General features: G+C 35.3%; 1 protein-coding gene across 1 annotated transcript in view; it reads left to right on the top strand.

Moving 5' to 3' along the window:
- The window catches only part of LOC122481371 (lymphocyte antigen 75), a 132,199-nt gene extending 116,682 nt beyond the window's left edge, over positions 1 to 15,517 (top strand). Inside the window, exons 35-39 of the mRNA XM_043576863.1 lie at positions 143 to 253; positions 6,567 to 6,683; positions 7,318 to 7,491; positions 8,813 to 8,839; positions 12,976 to 15,517. Coding sequence (XP_043432798.1) covers positions 143 to 253; positions 6,567 to 6,683; positions 7,318 to 7,491; positions 8,813 to 8,839; positions 12,976 to 13,178 — 632 coding nt within the window. The 3' untranslated portion in view covers positions 13,179 to 15,517. The remainder of the gene's footprint in view (positions 1 to 142; positions 254 to 6,566; positions 6,684 to 7,317; positions 7,492 to 8,812; positions 8,840 to 12,975) is intronic.
- The last annotated feature ends 397 nt before the right edge of the window (positions 15,518 to 15,914 follow it).

The raw sequence follows: 15,914 nt of genomic DNA, 5'->3' as shown, positions 1-15,914 counted from the left end.
GACAAAGACTGAGAGCTTTGTTGCTAAATTAACAAGGGACATTGCCTTTCTTTTTCTCTTTGAAAATTTAATATCTACTATCTTTAGGAATTCATGGAATTCTTTTCAAGTTATTTAACAGGGTTTCTTTTTTCCCATATAGACTGTCCTTCATCTACCTGGGTTCAGTTCCAAGACAGTTGTTACATTTTTCTTCAAGAAGCCATCAAAGTAGAAAGCATAGAGGACGTCAGAAATCAGTGTACTGATCATGGTAAGGAGTTCATTCCTTTTTTTTTTCAGTCTTTAAATAGTGTTGACTAATTCCTTGAAAAAATAGTTTTGTCAGGGCGCCTGGGTGGCTCAGTCGGTTAAGCTTCCAACTTTGGCTCAGGTCATGATCTTGTTGTCTGTGAGTTTGAGCCCCGCATCGGGCTCTGTGCTGACAGCTCGGAGTCTCTGGCCTGCTTCAGATTCTGTGTCTCCCTCTCTCTCTGCTCCTCCCCCGCTTGCATGCTCGCTCGCTCGCTCGCTCTCTCTCAAAAATAAATAGTTTTGTCATATCTCGCTTTTACCTGGGTCCCTGTAATAAATGGACCATTTTTATTGTATAATACATAAGCCATAAGTGGAATTGGGCATATACTTAACCTTTGAGTTGGGAGACAGCTGTTAGCCAGTACTGTCCAAAGCTTTGTGCCAGAAACTTAGCAACAGCAGTGTCCGTTTAATGTGCATACTCTGTGCCAGGCACTGTGCTTAGGCACACCATATACTTTTACCTGGCTTTAATGAACATAACAAACCTATCAGGTAGTTTTTTTATTATCCTCCTTTTATCAACGGGACAAACTAAGTGCAGTTTATTTGTTCAAGGTCACACAGGTAGTAAGTGACAGAGCCAGGATTTAAACCAGGGTCTAGCAAGGTCTAACAGAACACTGTTATTCTGCCTTGAAAGTGCTGTTTCAGGTATGTAGTGTGGGCAGAAGTCAAATGGGACCATGAAGTGAAACTGTGGTAAAGAAATGTATGTTAAACAAAAAGGAGAAGGGCGCCTGGGTGGCTCAGTCTGTTGACTGTCTGACTCTTGATTTCAGCTCAGGTCATGATCTCATCGTTCGTGAGATCAAGCCCCACCTCGGGCTCTGCGCTGACAGCTCAGAGCCTGCTTGGGATTCTCTCCCTGCCCCTCTCCTGCTCATGCTCTCTTTCTCTCTCTCTCTCAAAAAAAAAAAAAAATTAAAAAAGAAAAGAAAGAAAGAAAAGGAAAGAAAGAGAAAGAAAAAAGAGAAAAAGGCTGTTTGCTAGCAGATACATTCAGTGTTCTCCAGAAAATATATTTACAACTTCACATTGTGAAATATTTTAAATAAAAATTGTATTTTTAAAAAGGTGTGCTTGGGTGTTCTTTATATGTTTGGCTGTTTGGCCCAAAGTGCATCCTTGTTGTTGTCTCTAACTGTTGTGATACTTGGAAGTTCAAACTGAAACTAGGATGTGAACTAGTAACTTTTTCAACTGAAATACCTGTGATGGTGATAGGAGAGTCCTGGATTCTTTAGAGGTGTTTTTTATTACTGCATGAGATCTAAAATCTCTTGATTATTTCATTAAATTTTATCTTAGACTCATCAGTAACTCCAGCATTTAGAAATGCCCTTTACCTTAAAAAAAAAATCTAACAACCGACCAATACAACATTTTGGAAGAATATCAAATCATATTCACTTATCATAGAAGGAGTGAATGTAAGCATAGAGGTTTTTAATCCTGGTAAGTGCCATGTAGTACTCACTTGATCTTAGCCAAAAGGCCGAGAAGCGATTGCCATGTAGTACTCAATGCATATTGTTTCCCTTTGAAAAACTCATACCTGCCAAATGGTGTTGAACATTGGCTCTTTGAAAACAAGACATTTCGAATCTACCAGTATGGTTTCATTTTAAAGAAATTGAGGGCTGCCTAGGTGGCTCAATCAGTTAAGCATCTGACTCTTGATTTCAGCTCAGGTCATGAGCTCACGGTTTGTGAGTTTGAGCCCCGAGTCAGGCAGGCCCTGTGCTGACAGCGTGGAGCCTGCTTAGGATTCTCTCTCTCTGCCCATCAGCTGCTCACACACTCTCTATCAAAATAAATAAATATTTTTTCAAAAATTGAATAATAGGCATTTTTTCAAATGGGACTTCCCCTGTAACAATTTTCTATCTTTTTAAAAAATACTTATATTAGGTATAATGTAGATTTCAATAACAGACATTATTTGGGAGGCTGAGAGCCTAGAAAAGACCTATTACACTCTTACTAGCCTGTATGAACCACTATGTCAGAATTCACTGTCCAGTTTTACTACTTATCTTTAGCAATTAAGCAAATGCTTACTTTACAGAGGCAAAATTACTACTGGTTGCCATTTTTCTTTAGCAAAGCAAAACAGAATTGGAAACAGCCAGAAACTTTGTGATTTGACCTTGATTGCTTGTTCTGGAGTCCATTAACTCTACTTGTTCAAGCAGGGCAGCCACTAAGGAATTTAAAATGTTTATTTATTTTTGAGAGAGAGAGAACACAAGCAGGGAAGGGGGACAGAGAGGAGGAGACACGGAATCTGAAGCAGACTCCAGACTCTGAGCTGTCAGCACAGAGCCCGATGCGGGGCTCGAACCCACAAACCATGAGATCATGGCTTGAGCTGAAGTTGGATGCTTAATGGACTGAGCCACCCAGAGGCCCCAGGAATTTTAAATTGTTATATTCAAATTTGCTTATAAAATTTATCTTGTGTCTAAAGAAAAATATCTCTTTTCCCCAGTTAAAAATCTATAAATTCAGTTTGTCTTACTGATTGGATTTTTAAAAATTTCTCATACATTTCTCTTTACCTTACCATTTATTTGAAAATCCTCTATATTTGTTTCTACTCTGGAAATACCCAGTTCATTAATGAATCAGAAAATTAGCTAAAATTAGTTAATAACACTGGTATTTTTTTTGGCTACACCAGTGTTTTGGTTAAGAGTCGTAGGTAGACATAAATTCAGTGTTTGCTATGTCTGAAGAAGAAAAAGCATAAGGTATAATACTACAGTATTTACATTGGGATTTATAAAATCTTGCCAGCTATACAAAATCGTATGTTAAACCTGTCATTAGGGGTTTAGAAAACAAGTGACTTGTTACCTTTTGTGCTGCAGTGAGCTATCTTTAGAAATATTCCCAGTGTTTTGTATAATTTACTTCATATTACCTCTCCTTATTTTTGGTATCCTTATTCATTTAGGTAAATAATTGTGAGAGGCTAACATTTTTCTTATTTTGCAACATTTACCTTTAATTTATGTTATCATTATAATAGAAAAAAGAAATATTTTCAATATTTCTTTTTTGTGATTTGTGAGATATGTCACTAGCTATAAAAAGAATTGAAGACCCATATTATATCTCAGCAGGTAGTGTCACTGGTAATGCACTGTAAAAAAATTTTTCTTGAGCACATGCATTCTCCAGGGACTTACCCTGTCATTTGTTAAAGAAAATGAAAGTGTGTCTTATTTGCCTGACACAGTAATTTAAGTTTATACAGTATTTAATTAGATTACAATGTTAAGAATCATTAAAGTTCCCTTGGCTTCCACAAGGTCAAAGAAAAGGATGAAAAACTCCTCTCTGAACACTTAAGCCAAAACTATAACCTAGTTAAATACTTCCCTTGAGAATTTTTCTAGAGTGGTATTTTGGTCACATTTTACAAGTGAGTACAAGTATCAGGGTGAAACAAATTAAAAGTCTGTGCGACATTTAACAGGCAGGCAGCTGGAAATGATAAGAAAACCATCAGAGTTTTTCAAAATGGAGATATGACTCAGAGAGCCTTGCTGAATCCTAACTTTGGATTAAAGTATTGTTATCTGATTTTTCTTTTAAAAGTTCTTTGTAATATGCACAATCACTATTAAAAAACTTAGAAAAATACATGAGCAAATATTTTAAACATATAGCAAAATCACCCTAAATCGCACCACCCTAATAAGGAAATGTAATGATTGTTAACATTTTGGTTAAATATCCTAGACATTTCACCCCAGGCAAATTTATATTAATAAATACTTTTTTCTTTTTTTTTTTTAATGCAGTGTGCCTTTTAATGTTTATTTTTGAGAGAGAGTACCAGAGGGGGAGGAGCAGAGAGAGAGGGAGGATCCGAAGTAGCTCTGTGCTGTGTGTGCAGAGCCCTATGCAGGGTTTGAACTCACGAACTGTGAGATCATGACCTGAGCTGAAGTTGGGTGCTTAACCTACTGAGCCACCCAGGTGTCCCAGCTATTTTTTTAATATGTAAAAAAAGGGATATTTGGCAAACTGTCCCGTAATTTGCATTTTCCATTAAAGATGTCTGTGGCAGCAAAAATGTAATGCATATTTCCTAATAACTGTGTATTAATCCAGTATATAGAAATGCCATAATTGATTTAATTAATCCTTTAATATTGGCTATTGAATTATTTGCAATCTTTCAGTGTCACAAACATGTGGTGAACATTAATGATTGTGTCTGAGCACAGAGCCAATGATTGCTGGGTCAAATACGTGCCCTTTTAGGGGCTTTTTGACACATCTTGCCATATTGTTTCCAAGAAGGTTGTACTAATTTTTACTCCACCTAACCACTTATGAGTTTCTATTTTGTTATACCCAGGGCCAACACTGTTTAATCTAGAAGTCTGAAAGGCTGCTTAATTTTCATTTCTTTACCAGTGAGATTGCATTTCTCACACATTTCTTTTGTTAGATTTCCTTCTGTGAGGGTGAACTGTCTTTTACAGTCTTGAAACAGTTATTTTTCTTCCATTAAGGTGTTGGCTTCTTTATTTATAATAGAGCTGCAGTCTGCCTGGTTTGTGATTTTCTTCTCTAACAATCCAGTATGGTTTAGGGGAGACTTTTTGGCCCTATAGTAATTTTCTTTTCCCCTATTGTTAAATTTATTGGGTTTTTTTTTTTTTTGGTAAGCTTCTTGTAAGATATAAAAGTAATCATTTAATAAAAATTTTTCTTAGTATATCAGTACATAGTAGCTCTGTCTTTTCCATTTAACTGTTAACTTACTACAAAATATTATCAACTTTAGAGCGATGTCATAAATATAGTAGCCTACAGTTTAAGCCACCTGTAATTCTCAAAGGATGGTCCCTGGATCAGCAGCATCAGCATCACCTGGGAACTTGTTGGGAATGTAAATTCTCAGGCCCCATCTCATTCCAGTTGGAAGCCCTCCAGATTTTGATGCATGCTCAAGGTGGAGAACCACTGAACTAAGACAATATTCTGGAATTTTCAGGAGACTTTGTTAAGTTTGGATGATTTTGGAAGAATGTAATAGTAGGCAAGAGTACCTTATTTCTCCATGTACTTGCATTAGTTATAGTACAGGAAGTCTCCACACTGTAAAATATATGTAGGATCAACAACTTATCATTGGAAAATGGGAAAATTGTTACCTCTAAATTACTGAGGCTGAGAAGTCCTATGTTTATTATTTTTGTGTTATGTTCCATATTTAGCTGAGTACACCTGAAAGGCTGTTACATTATTATTATTATTTTTTTTTTTGTCTTACACCCAGGGATTAGATGTATCCTCCCTGCCAGCTTTCTGGCTGCTTTGAGCACAAGCCTTGATGTCATCATTTATTCAACTGTCTTCACTTGAAAAAAACAGAGTATCATGAAAGGAACTAACTCTACTAGCATTTTCTCTAAAGTATTATCCAATTAAGACAGTGAAATGCTTTTTAATTTGCAAGACAATCTTTGTCTAGGTAAGGAAACAGGGTTAAATATCTCTTGGAAAAGTAGTTACTCCTGATATTTATAGGATGCTTGTATGTATATGTAGGTTATAGACTTTAAGAACCACAAAAGCTAATGTATGGGAGATATAAAATATAGATCGCTGCTGCTCTTTACTCTTGAATCACATGAAAGTGTGATTAACTATCCAATGATAGACCTCTTTTATTGATCATTTTCCTTAACCAGGAATTTTCTAAAGACCACAGAATATGTACATGTAAGGCTTTGGGCAGCAGGCACACGAAGGCCAGTTAAATGAGGCAAGTCAGAGACTGTTGCTTAATTTCACATCTTGCAACTGTTCTGGCAAGTTGACTTCAGTTTTCAGTTCTCCTAGATTTGGTCAGAGCTTCTCCTCCCTACACTAGTAAACAAAGGAGAAACCGTGGTTGCTTGAGGAAGAGGTGATGGGAAAAAGGAAAGTTGAGAGATGCAGAAAATATGTTCTATTGCTGAAGCCTCCCATGATGTTTTGTTCCCTTGTCTGTAAATTACCAACTCTACATAAATGAGAATATAAAATTGTTGTGCTCAATTTATCACATCACTTTACTTTACTCATGAATATATTGTCTCTTCAAAATTGTGCATATTCTCAAGCTGAAACTTAAAAAGGTGTGAAAGTATAATACATTATGGTAAATGTATTATAATGCATAATTTTTATATAATTCCTGTGATCTGCATGGATTCTGGAAACATGGTAACTTTATTTCTACCTAAAAATAATTTCAGGAGCAGACATGGTAAGCATACATAATGAAGAAGAAAATGCTTTTATACTGGAGACTTTGAAAAAGCAATGGAAAGGCCCAGATGATATCCTACTAGGCATGTTTTTTGACACAGATGGTAAGTAATATTTACCTTGTAGGAAACCACTTTTTTTTTTTTTTTTTTAATGGTAACAAAACTGGTAACTTTGAGATTCTTCAGTTCTGTAGTTCAAGTTGATGTTTCCTGTAGTCTCTGGGTATTCTATTTTCACTGTGCACCTATGACCTATACTGCAACTCTTTCCTGAGCAGCTGTGTTTCTTTTGTCCGGATTAAAATATGGTTCTAGGCTCAGCATTTTTGTAATATGGTAGTGTCATAAATGTGTCAACTGTAGGATATCGCTAGATTGAACTATCAATGTTATATTATGTATTTATTGTCCCTGTAGGAAACAGAAAGTACATGCATTATTAATGAAATGAAACTACTAAGGTTACTATTAATATTTTAATTTTCTTGGCTATTTCCCCCAAGAAAATGTTTTTATTATTTTCAAAAACGGGATCTTCCGTAGAACCTCTTTGAGCCAGTACCTCTCATTTGCTGGTACACAAGATATATTCCTCCTAATTTAAATCCTACAACTAAAAGTTTTGAGCAGACATATCTTAGTAATTTTCCACCTTTAATCCCAGATCCTTTTCTTAGGCTTTCTTTTTAACTCCATTTAACACTGTCATAATGATAAAAATATTCTTAACTGACAGATGCAAGTTTCAAGTGGTTTGATAAGTCAAATATGACATTTGATAAATGGACAGACCAAGAAGATGGTGAGGATCTAGTTGACACCTGTGCCTTTTTGCACACCAAGACAGGTGAATGGAAAAAAGGAAATTGTGAAATTTCTTCTGTGGAAGGAACCCTTTGTAAAGCAGCTAGTAAGTATAACTGAAAACTTTTTTCCATTTCTAGAGGGTGGGGAAAGTAGGGCTGGTTTTAAAATAAAAATTTTTGAGACAAGTATGCCTCAATAAATTAGAGTAAGAAAGACTTCAGAATATATTAATTAGGATGCTATGCTCCCAAATCTTTTGGAAGTCCAATATAATTCTCATGTGAACCAGGCATACTTTCATTCTATCTGCTTATTCTTAGAGCCTGCAAGAGGTCAGAAACTTCTTCTCTTGTTCAAAGGAATTATCATAGCCTCCTTGCATGTTATTGGATTAGCTACTCATGTCTGACTCCAGAGTTCTAGCTAATGTTTAAAGAATTTGACCTTGTACAGGTACTAACATCCTTTGTTTAGGCAAATGAAGAAAAACTGCATTGTAGTCAATAACTTACTCTGGACTAAAATGTAATTTTTCTTCTGACCCATCAGAATGCTTTTTCTCCCCACCGCAATCCTGAGGTGCAAGCTCTGAACCTGGCCCCTGCCCTTCCAACCACCACCCCTGGGCTCTGGCCGTCCCCTCTTCCCCTTCAGAATGCTTTCTAATGGACAAAATTATTATGTCCCACAACAGTATTTTGATGTTATTGTTAAACATCAAAGCATGTTCCAAGTTTCAGAAAAAAATTTATTAAAAACACTTAAAATTTCAAAATATGATTTTGGGATACTTGAAACATGACAGCCATTTCTCCACTTTGCATCTTTAGTATTTCCCCCCTTCTACTTCAACTGTAAACCAAAATTATTTTCCCCTTTTGATTTTTTTGTATGTCTCAGCAGAGTTCTTAACTACAGTTGATTATATTAAATTTATCACAGTTTTATGGTAGTGGAATTCCACTTCCAATATTTATTGGATTAAAAAAATTTTTTTTTTCATGTACTAAGTATCAGGGCACATTTATATAAACCAAATTTTTAATTAAACTATAACTGAAACATCAGAAATAGTGAGCAAATCCATACTAATGGGGTCACAGTTGTATACTTCAGTTTTATTAGGTTTGTCTTCTATAGAGCCTCTAACACAAATTATTTTCCTCACCTCATCACTTTGAGTTTCCTTATTATTTCTCCACCAACCAAGCTAATACACTGTTAGACCTCTACATCTTAAAAAAAAAAAAAAAAAGAAACAAAAAACAACTTTGTTCAAAATGGAAAACAATTGACCAAGCAATAGAAATAGGGATATTAAGCTACTAAATTTCATTTTCAACTATTTTGAAAGTGTTTAAAGGCAAACTTAGAATAAAGTATACATGCTTGAATTTTAATTTTCATTTTCTTTTGCATTTTAGTCCCATATGAAAAGAAATATTTATCAGGTAAGTAATGGTCTTTTGTTAAAAATCTTCCCACAAGTAAAAATACATTAAGATTCTAATGTCAAAATATTCCTAAAGACCTCCTTAAAATTAATTATATAATTTTATAAAGTGGAACAACTTTTATAAGAATTTAGAAAGGTCTCAACTTAGTAATAAGACTTGACATCCTAATATGGTAACTGCAAATATGTATGAATTTTTTAAAATGCCAAATTGTATTTGCCCATTGAGTTCCCTTTTTTGTGGGAAATGAGTCTGCAATCTTTTGTTTAAAAAACTTTGACCTTATAATTATAGTTCTTTAAGGATCTGTCTTAAGGGTTTACTAAATGCATTTTTTTTAAAGTTCATTTACTTTGAGAGAGCCTGTGTGCATGAATGGAGGGGCAGAGAGAGAGGGGACAGAGAATCCCAAGCAGGCTCTGCTCTGTCAGCAGAGCCAGATGTGGGGCTTTATTAGGAACAGTGAGATCATGACCTGAGCTGAGATCGAGTTGGACACTTAATTGACTGAACCACCCAGGTGCCCCTAAATGCATATTTTTTTGAAAGAACACGTAATATATTAACATGGTTGAAAAAGCAAAATAGTAAGGCAAATGCTGAAAAGTCCGTCTCCCATCTTGCCCCTGTCTACATTATTCTACTTTTATCCTTATTGGGCACCAGCTCAGTTTCTTAACTGTGTTTCTTTTGCCAAGATCAGCAAATTGAGATATAGGACTTACTTTGCCCTTTTATTCACTAATAGATTCTAGGTATCGACAACGCATACTCTTCCGTATATCTCTTTATGGATATAAACCAGCTCCAGACCCTTATTGGCTGGTTTCCAAACATTACAGTGCTGCAGTGAATGAATCTACTTGCACAAATACATTATTTAAAGATTAGATTCCCTGAAACGCAAATGTTGGATTTGAAAAGTGGATGTAGAACTTTGATCGATAACATGGTTTTAGAATTGTACTATTTTGCATTCCCAGAAACATGTCTATTAAAAATTCTGTATTTTTTTTTTTTTTTGCCAATTGGTAACATAATTTTTAATCTCTTTGAGGTGTGAATAAGATGCACAAATCTTAAGTGTACAGTTTGATGGTTGCCTCTGGATATACCTGGGTAACTACTTCTCAAATCAAGATAGAGCAAGAACATGTTACACCAAAAAATTTCCTTCATGCCCATTACCAATAATTGTATCCCCTACCATCATCTCTCCCAGAGTTACCCACTATTTTGAGTTCTATCACCATAGGTTAGAGTTGCTGGTTTAGAACATAGATAGAATTCTACTGGCTTTTTCCACTCAAGAATTTTAGATCCATCCATGTTATGTATATATTGTACTTATTCTACTGTTGTATAGTACTTTGTAAATGTATCACAATTTGTCCAATTTCCTATTACGTATATATGCATCATTTCTAGTTTGGTACTAAAATGATAGAACAGCCTATGAACATTCTCATTTGGACCTATTTTCTCATTTTCCTTGTGTATATTCCAAAGAGAAGAACTGCAAGGTCAATAGGGTAGCTAATATGTTTGGCTTTATTAGAAACTACCAAGTAATTTTTCAAAGTGGTTGAACTGCTACATTCCTACTGCACATCCATCCCATGGAAAGTCCCATCTAATTTCAGCCATTCAGGTGTGTGTAATCATTTTGGTTTTCATTTCCCTGGTGAATAATGTTGAGCACTTTTATTAGCCATTTCATTGTTTTCCGAAATGCCTATTCAAGTCTTTTCCTTATTTTTTATTGGGTTGCCTTCTAAATTGGTAGATTTTTGTTTTTAAAAATTCTGGATTGGCATTGTCAGATGTAGATTTTCTAATTTGGGGCTTGCTATAACTGTGATGGAAGAGGAAAGGAGTGTTTGAGAATTCGTGTGTATATTGGAGAATTAAGTTCTCACTCTTCAATAGGAGGAATAAATACCTTAAAGTATCAACCAAAGGGGCATCTGGCTGGCTCAGCTGGTAGAGCACTTGGCTCTTGATCTCGGGGTAGTGAGTTGCCCCATGTTGGCACAGAGCTTAAAAATAAAATCAAGCAGGGTGCCTGGGTGGCTCAGTCGGTTGAGCGTCTGACTTCGGCTCAGGTCATGATCTTGCGGTTGGTGGGTTCAAGCCCTGCGTCGGGCTCTGTGCTGACAGCTTGGAGCCTGGAGCCTGCTTCCTATTCTGTGTCTCCCTCTCTCTGCCCTTTCCCTGCTCATGCTCTGTCTCTCAAAAATGAATAAACGTTAAAAAAAAAAAAAAACTAAAAAATAAAATCAAGCAGAGTACCACCTCACATCCATTAGGTTGGCTACCAAAAAAAAAAAAAAAATATATATATATATATATAAAACACACACACACACAAACATATATACACATAATAACAAAAAACAGAAATCAATTATTGACAAGGATATGGAGAAAATGGAACAGTTGTGCCCTATTGATGGGAATTTCAAATGGTACAGAAAACAGTAATGATAAATTCTCAAAAAACTAAAAATAGAAATACCTACGATGCAGCAATCCCACTTCTGGGTATATACGCAAAAGGAATGAAAAGAGGTATCAAAGATTTGTACACTCATGTTCATAGCAGCATTATTCACAATAGCCAAAAAGTGGAAGGTGCCAACCCAAGTGTCCATCAACAGATGAATGGGTAAGTAGAACATGACACATACACTGTGGAACATTATTTAGCCTTAAAAAGGCAATTCTGACACATCCTACAACATGCACAAACTTGGAAGACATTAGTTAGGCCAAGTGAAATAAGCTGGTCACAAAAGTACAAATACTTGGTGATTCCAATGATCTGAGATACCTGGAGTAGTGGACCTACAAAAGGTAGAATGGTGGTTGATAAGGAATAAAATGAGGGAAGAATGGGGCATTACTGTTTAATACATAGTTTCTCAGGTTTGAAAGATGAAGAATTCTGTGGAGAAACAGTGGTGACAGCACATCAGTGTGAACGTACTTAACATTATAAAACTGTGAACTTAAAAACGGTTAAGATGGTATTTTGTTATGTGTATTTCACATTAAAAAATTAAATCAAGAAAAGCCGTGTAAGTATGTTATTTGTAAGTATGGAGGCAAATAATCTTAAAAGGAATGGCTTTGATGAATGGGAATTCAGGGTGAGTGGCAGTGGGACAGGAGGAGCACAGTATTTTCTGACACATATCTTGTAGAACATTTGCACGTGTATATTTGGGTGAGGGGGAAGGATATTTACCGAGTAGAATATAAAAGGATAGAGATTTACGTACAAAAGTGTATGTAGGTTTATGATGGTTCTCAAAATCTTATCAAGAGTTGTTGAAAGAACTAGCAACAAAGTTGTCTTTGAATTCATTAAAAAATAGTATTTCATAAGACTGTGCAACTATTTGCCTGGCTTTCTTGATATGTTTTCATCTAAAGGTCCAACACAAATACCCCAAAGCTTACCAAACTGTGACTGCTACAAACTTTAAAGATCAAAAAGGAGAGAATTTTCCTTTTAGTGGCCATTTTCTTCCTCTTAACTCCTAAACTGAGTTAATTTCCCTGGACTGACTTATGGAAAGTTTATGAGGGTTTTCAGTAGCCAAGGACTGCAAGGTTGTAATTACTTCAGGAATACACATATATATATAGTTACTTGAATAGAAAAAGGGAGATAATTCGCTGCCATTCTTGTTTTTTCTCAGTGATAACAAATTTTAAATGCCAAAAGCCAGATGAACCAGTAAGTTTCATTAATGTAAACAAGTATCTAAAGAGAACTAGTCTTGAAAAGAGCAGTAAATAGGAAGTCTTAGACTAGGAAGTAAAATACAAGGAAGACACGTAGAACCGTGATATACCCTGAGTGTAGGTAATTTCCATTTTAGAATGGAGAATTGTAAAACTTAAAATCTTAAGAATGGCAGTCATTCAAACTAACAAATACAAATCTGAATAAGTGTAATTTTTTATTTTTCTCATCAGTGTGGGAAATTCTAATAGGCAAATATTTACATGATGAAACTGTATTTATGCCCCCCCCCCCAAGTGCAGTTCTAGCAACTGGGTGTCCTGATTTCCATATATATATATATATATATATATTTTTTTTTTTTTTTCCTTTTCAGATAACCACATTTTAATATCAGCTTTGGTGATTGCTAGCACAGTAATTTTGACAGTTTTGGGAGCAATCGTTTGGTTCCTGTACAAAAGAAATTTGGATTCTGGTTTCACCACAGTTTTTTCAACTGCACCCCAATCACCTTATAACGACGACTGTGTTTTGGTTGTTGCAGAAGAAAATGAGTATGCTGTTCAATTTGACTAAGATCTTGGAAATTTCAGATTAAGACATCAAATGTTGACAGCGATTTCCTGTACAGGATTTTAATGTAAAATTTGATGAAAATCAGTTTTCATGGTATATTTCCTTATTCCAGTAACACTCATTATTCTCATGTAATCATGACAAAAACTGATCTTTAGGTTCATCATAAGTTTTTAAAAAGGAATGATCATAAATACAATTTGGTAGTTTTAACCACCTCCCTAAATGTACCTTTCACTTAAAAAAGTTTAAATAAAGCCCAAAGTAGTAAAGTAGATAAAAATAAAAACCCAGTCTACTGCTCTATCTTCCTTCCCATTTGGTTGAACCACCTTAGGTTAGAATTGGGAAAAAAACAAAAACAAAAATAACTCTTACCTACCACTGTAGTTTTAGCAATCACCAGGTCTTAACCAATTTCTAGGTCTTGCTCTTTTATTAATAAACATGAGAAAACATACCTTTAAAAAGACCCTATACATTAAGACGTCACACATTACAATTTACTGTGGCAGACAATTCCCCTAATATTTTTATCTTCCCTTTTAGAGTTAGATGTAGAAAATTTTTTAGATTTTAACCACCCCATATTCCACATTTTAAAATTACATTACTTTTAGAACATCACTTTGGACAAGAAATCTTATTTTGTACTAATATCAAATGGTTAGAATGTCAATGAAATTTTATAGTTTTTGAAGCAAGAAGGATTACAGCCATACCAGGAAGGTGTGGAAGTGGATGGCAGTGAGGATAATGCTTTGATCACAGAGCCCCTTTATTTAAGAACATTTCTTCTCTACCTCCAGATCTGTTCCTATATAAGGTGTGTCAATGCTCCCTGAACACTGATGAACTATCATTCAAGGACATGAAAACTAGGTTAGCAAAAACTGCAGAAAAACACTACATACTACTGTAGTTGTGACGTTCAAAGTTCTCAGTACATGTTCTGTACATCTTAAGACAAAGGTGAGAAGAATCTTTCTGGGGGTAAAAAATGAAAATGAGAGCTGAATCAAGAGTGATTTTCCTTAGCATTCTTTATAGCTTAAAAGCTCAAAGTAGTAGTCTCTCTCCCTAACCAATGTCTCATCAATTATCTTATGGGAAAAACTTTTCTTATGGGGAGATACACTATCTCAAGCTTGACCAATGGCAACAAAGTCCCAGCTTACACGATGTGTCCACTGGCATTACGAATAACCTCCTTCATCACAATTAATGGCACTGTTTTTTAATGACATAGGAAAAACTACAAAGTGCTGACAAGACTATATGGTATGGCTGTGTGGTACTAAAAGAACAGATGTTACACTAGCCTTATTACACAAAACAACTACACTCTGTAAGAGCTTTACATTTCTAAGTTTTTGGATACTATTTTATTCCTGGTAAGTTATTAATAGTGAACATATTGGAATTCCTTCCTTTTTCTATTCAAATTCTACCAGTCATTTAAAAACTAAGATCTTAACTCTTCCTTAAAACTTTCTCTAATAGTCACAGATTTCTACAGTATCCAATATGGTAGCCACAAGCTACATGTGGCTATTTATGTTAAAATCAAATATAAAGTTCAGTTTCTCAGTTGCACCAGCCACACTTCAAATGCTCAAACACATGTAGCAGCTACCGTAATAGGCAATACAAATTACAGAGCATTTCCATTTCCATTATCACGAAGTTTTACTGGACAGTGCTGCTCTAGAATCTCCCCTTCCACTTAACTCCCATACAACTAATTTTCTTGTTCATTTTGATCACTTCTACCCAATGGCAGCTCTTACAAAACGGCTACATTAAACTGATTTAATTTTCCATATTTGATTTCACTTTTCAAGTAAGTCCTTAGAGGTCCCTGGTTAGTGAAGTGTTAAATCTTAATTTTCTTCATACATCAGAACATCTTTAACAGGGCCTTTGCATCTGTTCAGTGGTCAACAGCAAACTGGGTCATTCAAGTCTGTATGTATATTTTTAATATTAACATAACCATGCTTATTTATATTCAAAATGTATAAATTGCTTTCTTCAACGTCTTGGTTTTGGTTAATAAGGACAGTATAAATTCTTACGTTTGGCAGGTATCTAGAGAGAATAACATTAAACTGCATTTTCCTAGGAATTTGTATTCTCTGTAGTGAGTGCTCTATGGTCTATTTCTGTTTATATGGTTTTAAAAGTAATTCACACGTACAGGGTATCAGAAGCTTATGCAATATTGAAATATGAAATAGTAAGCTGTACTACGGAACTGAAAGTATACTATAAAGCTCAAGCCACTGTATCTCTGGCATTAAGCATTTAATATGACAATAAACTGTATACCAGTGGAATGTTTTCTACTAAATAAAAAAAAAAAACATTTATTTTTGAGAGACAGCGAGTGAGTGGGGGAGGGGCAGAGAGAGAAGGAAACACAGAATCCAAAGCAAACTCCAGGCTGAGCAAGCTGTCAGCACAGAGCCCGACGCGGGGCTCGAATGCACAAAACAGGAGATCATGACCTGGGCCGAAGTTGGACGCTTAACCAACTGAGCCACCCAGGCGCCCCCTACTATTTAAATTTTTAAGTAAGTTTTGTGGGTTAAGTAGAAGATACTTAACTTTCATGCTGAGTCTATTAAAAGTGTAAATGTTTGAAACTCAAAGCACCCCTTAAGGGCCCACAGAATAGTGAAACTGGTATCCTTAATTTTGTATTTTTCCTTTAAGGCAATGCAGAGATAACAG

Source organism: Prionailurus bengalensis, chromosome C1 (assembly GCF_016509475.1).
Source record: "Prionailurus bengalensis isolate Pbe53 chromosome C1, Fcat_Pben_1.1_paternal_pri, whole genome shotgun sequence".
NCBI lineage: Eukaryota > Metazoa > Chordata > Mammalia > Carnivora > Felidae > Prionailurus > Prionailurus bengalensis.
This window is presented reverse-complemented; position numbering and strand designations above follow the sequence as displayed.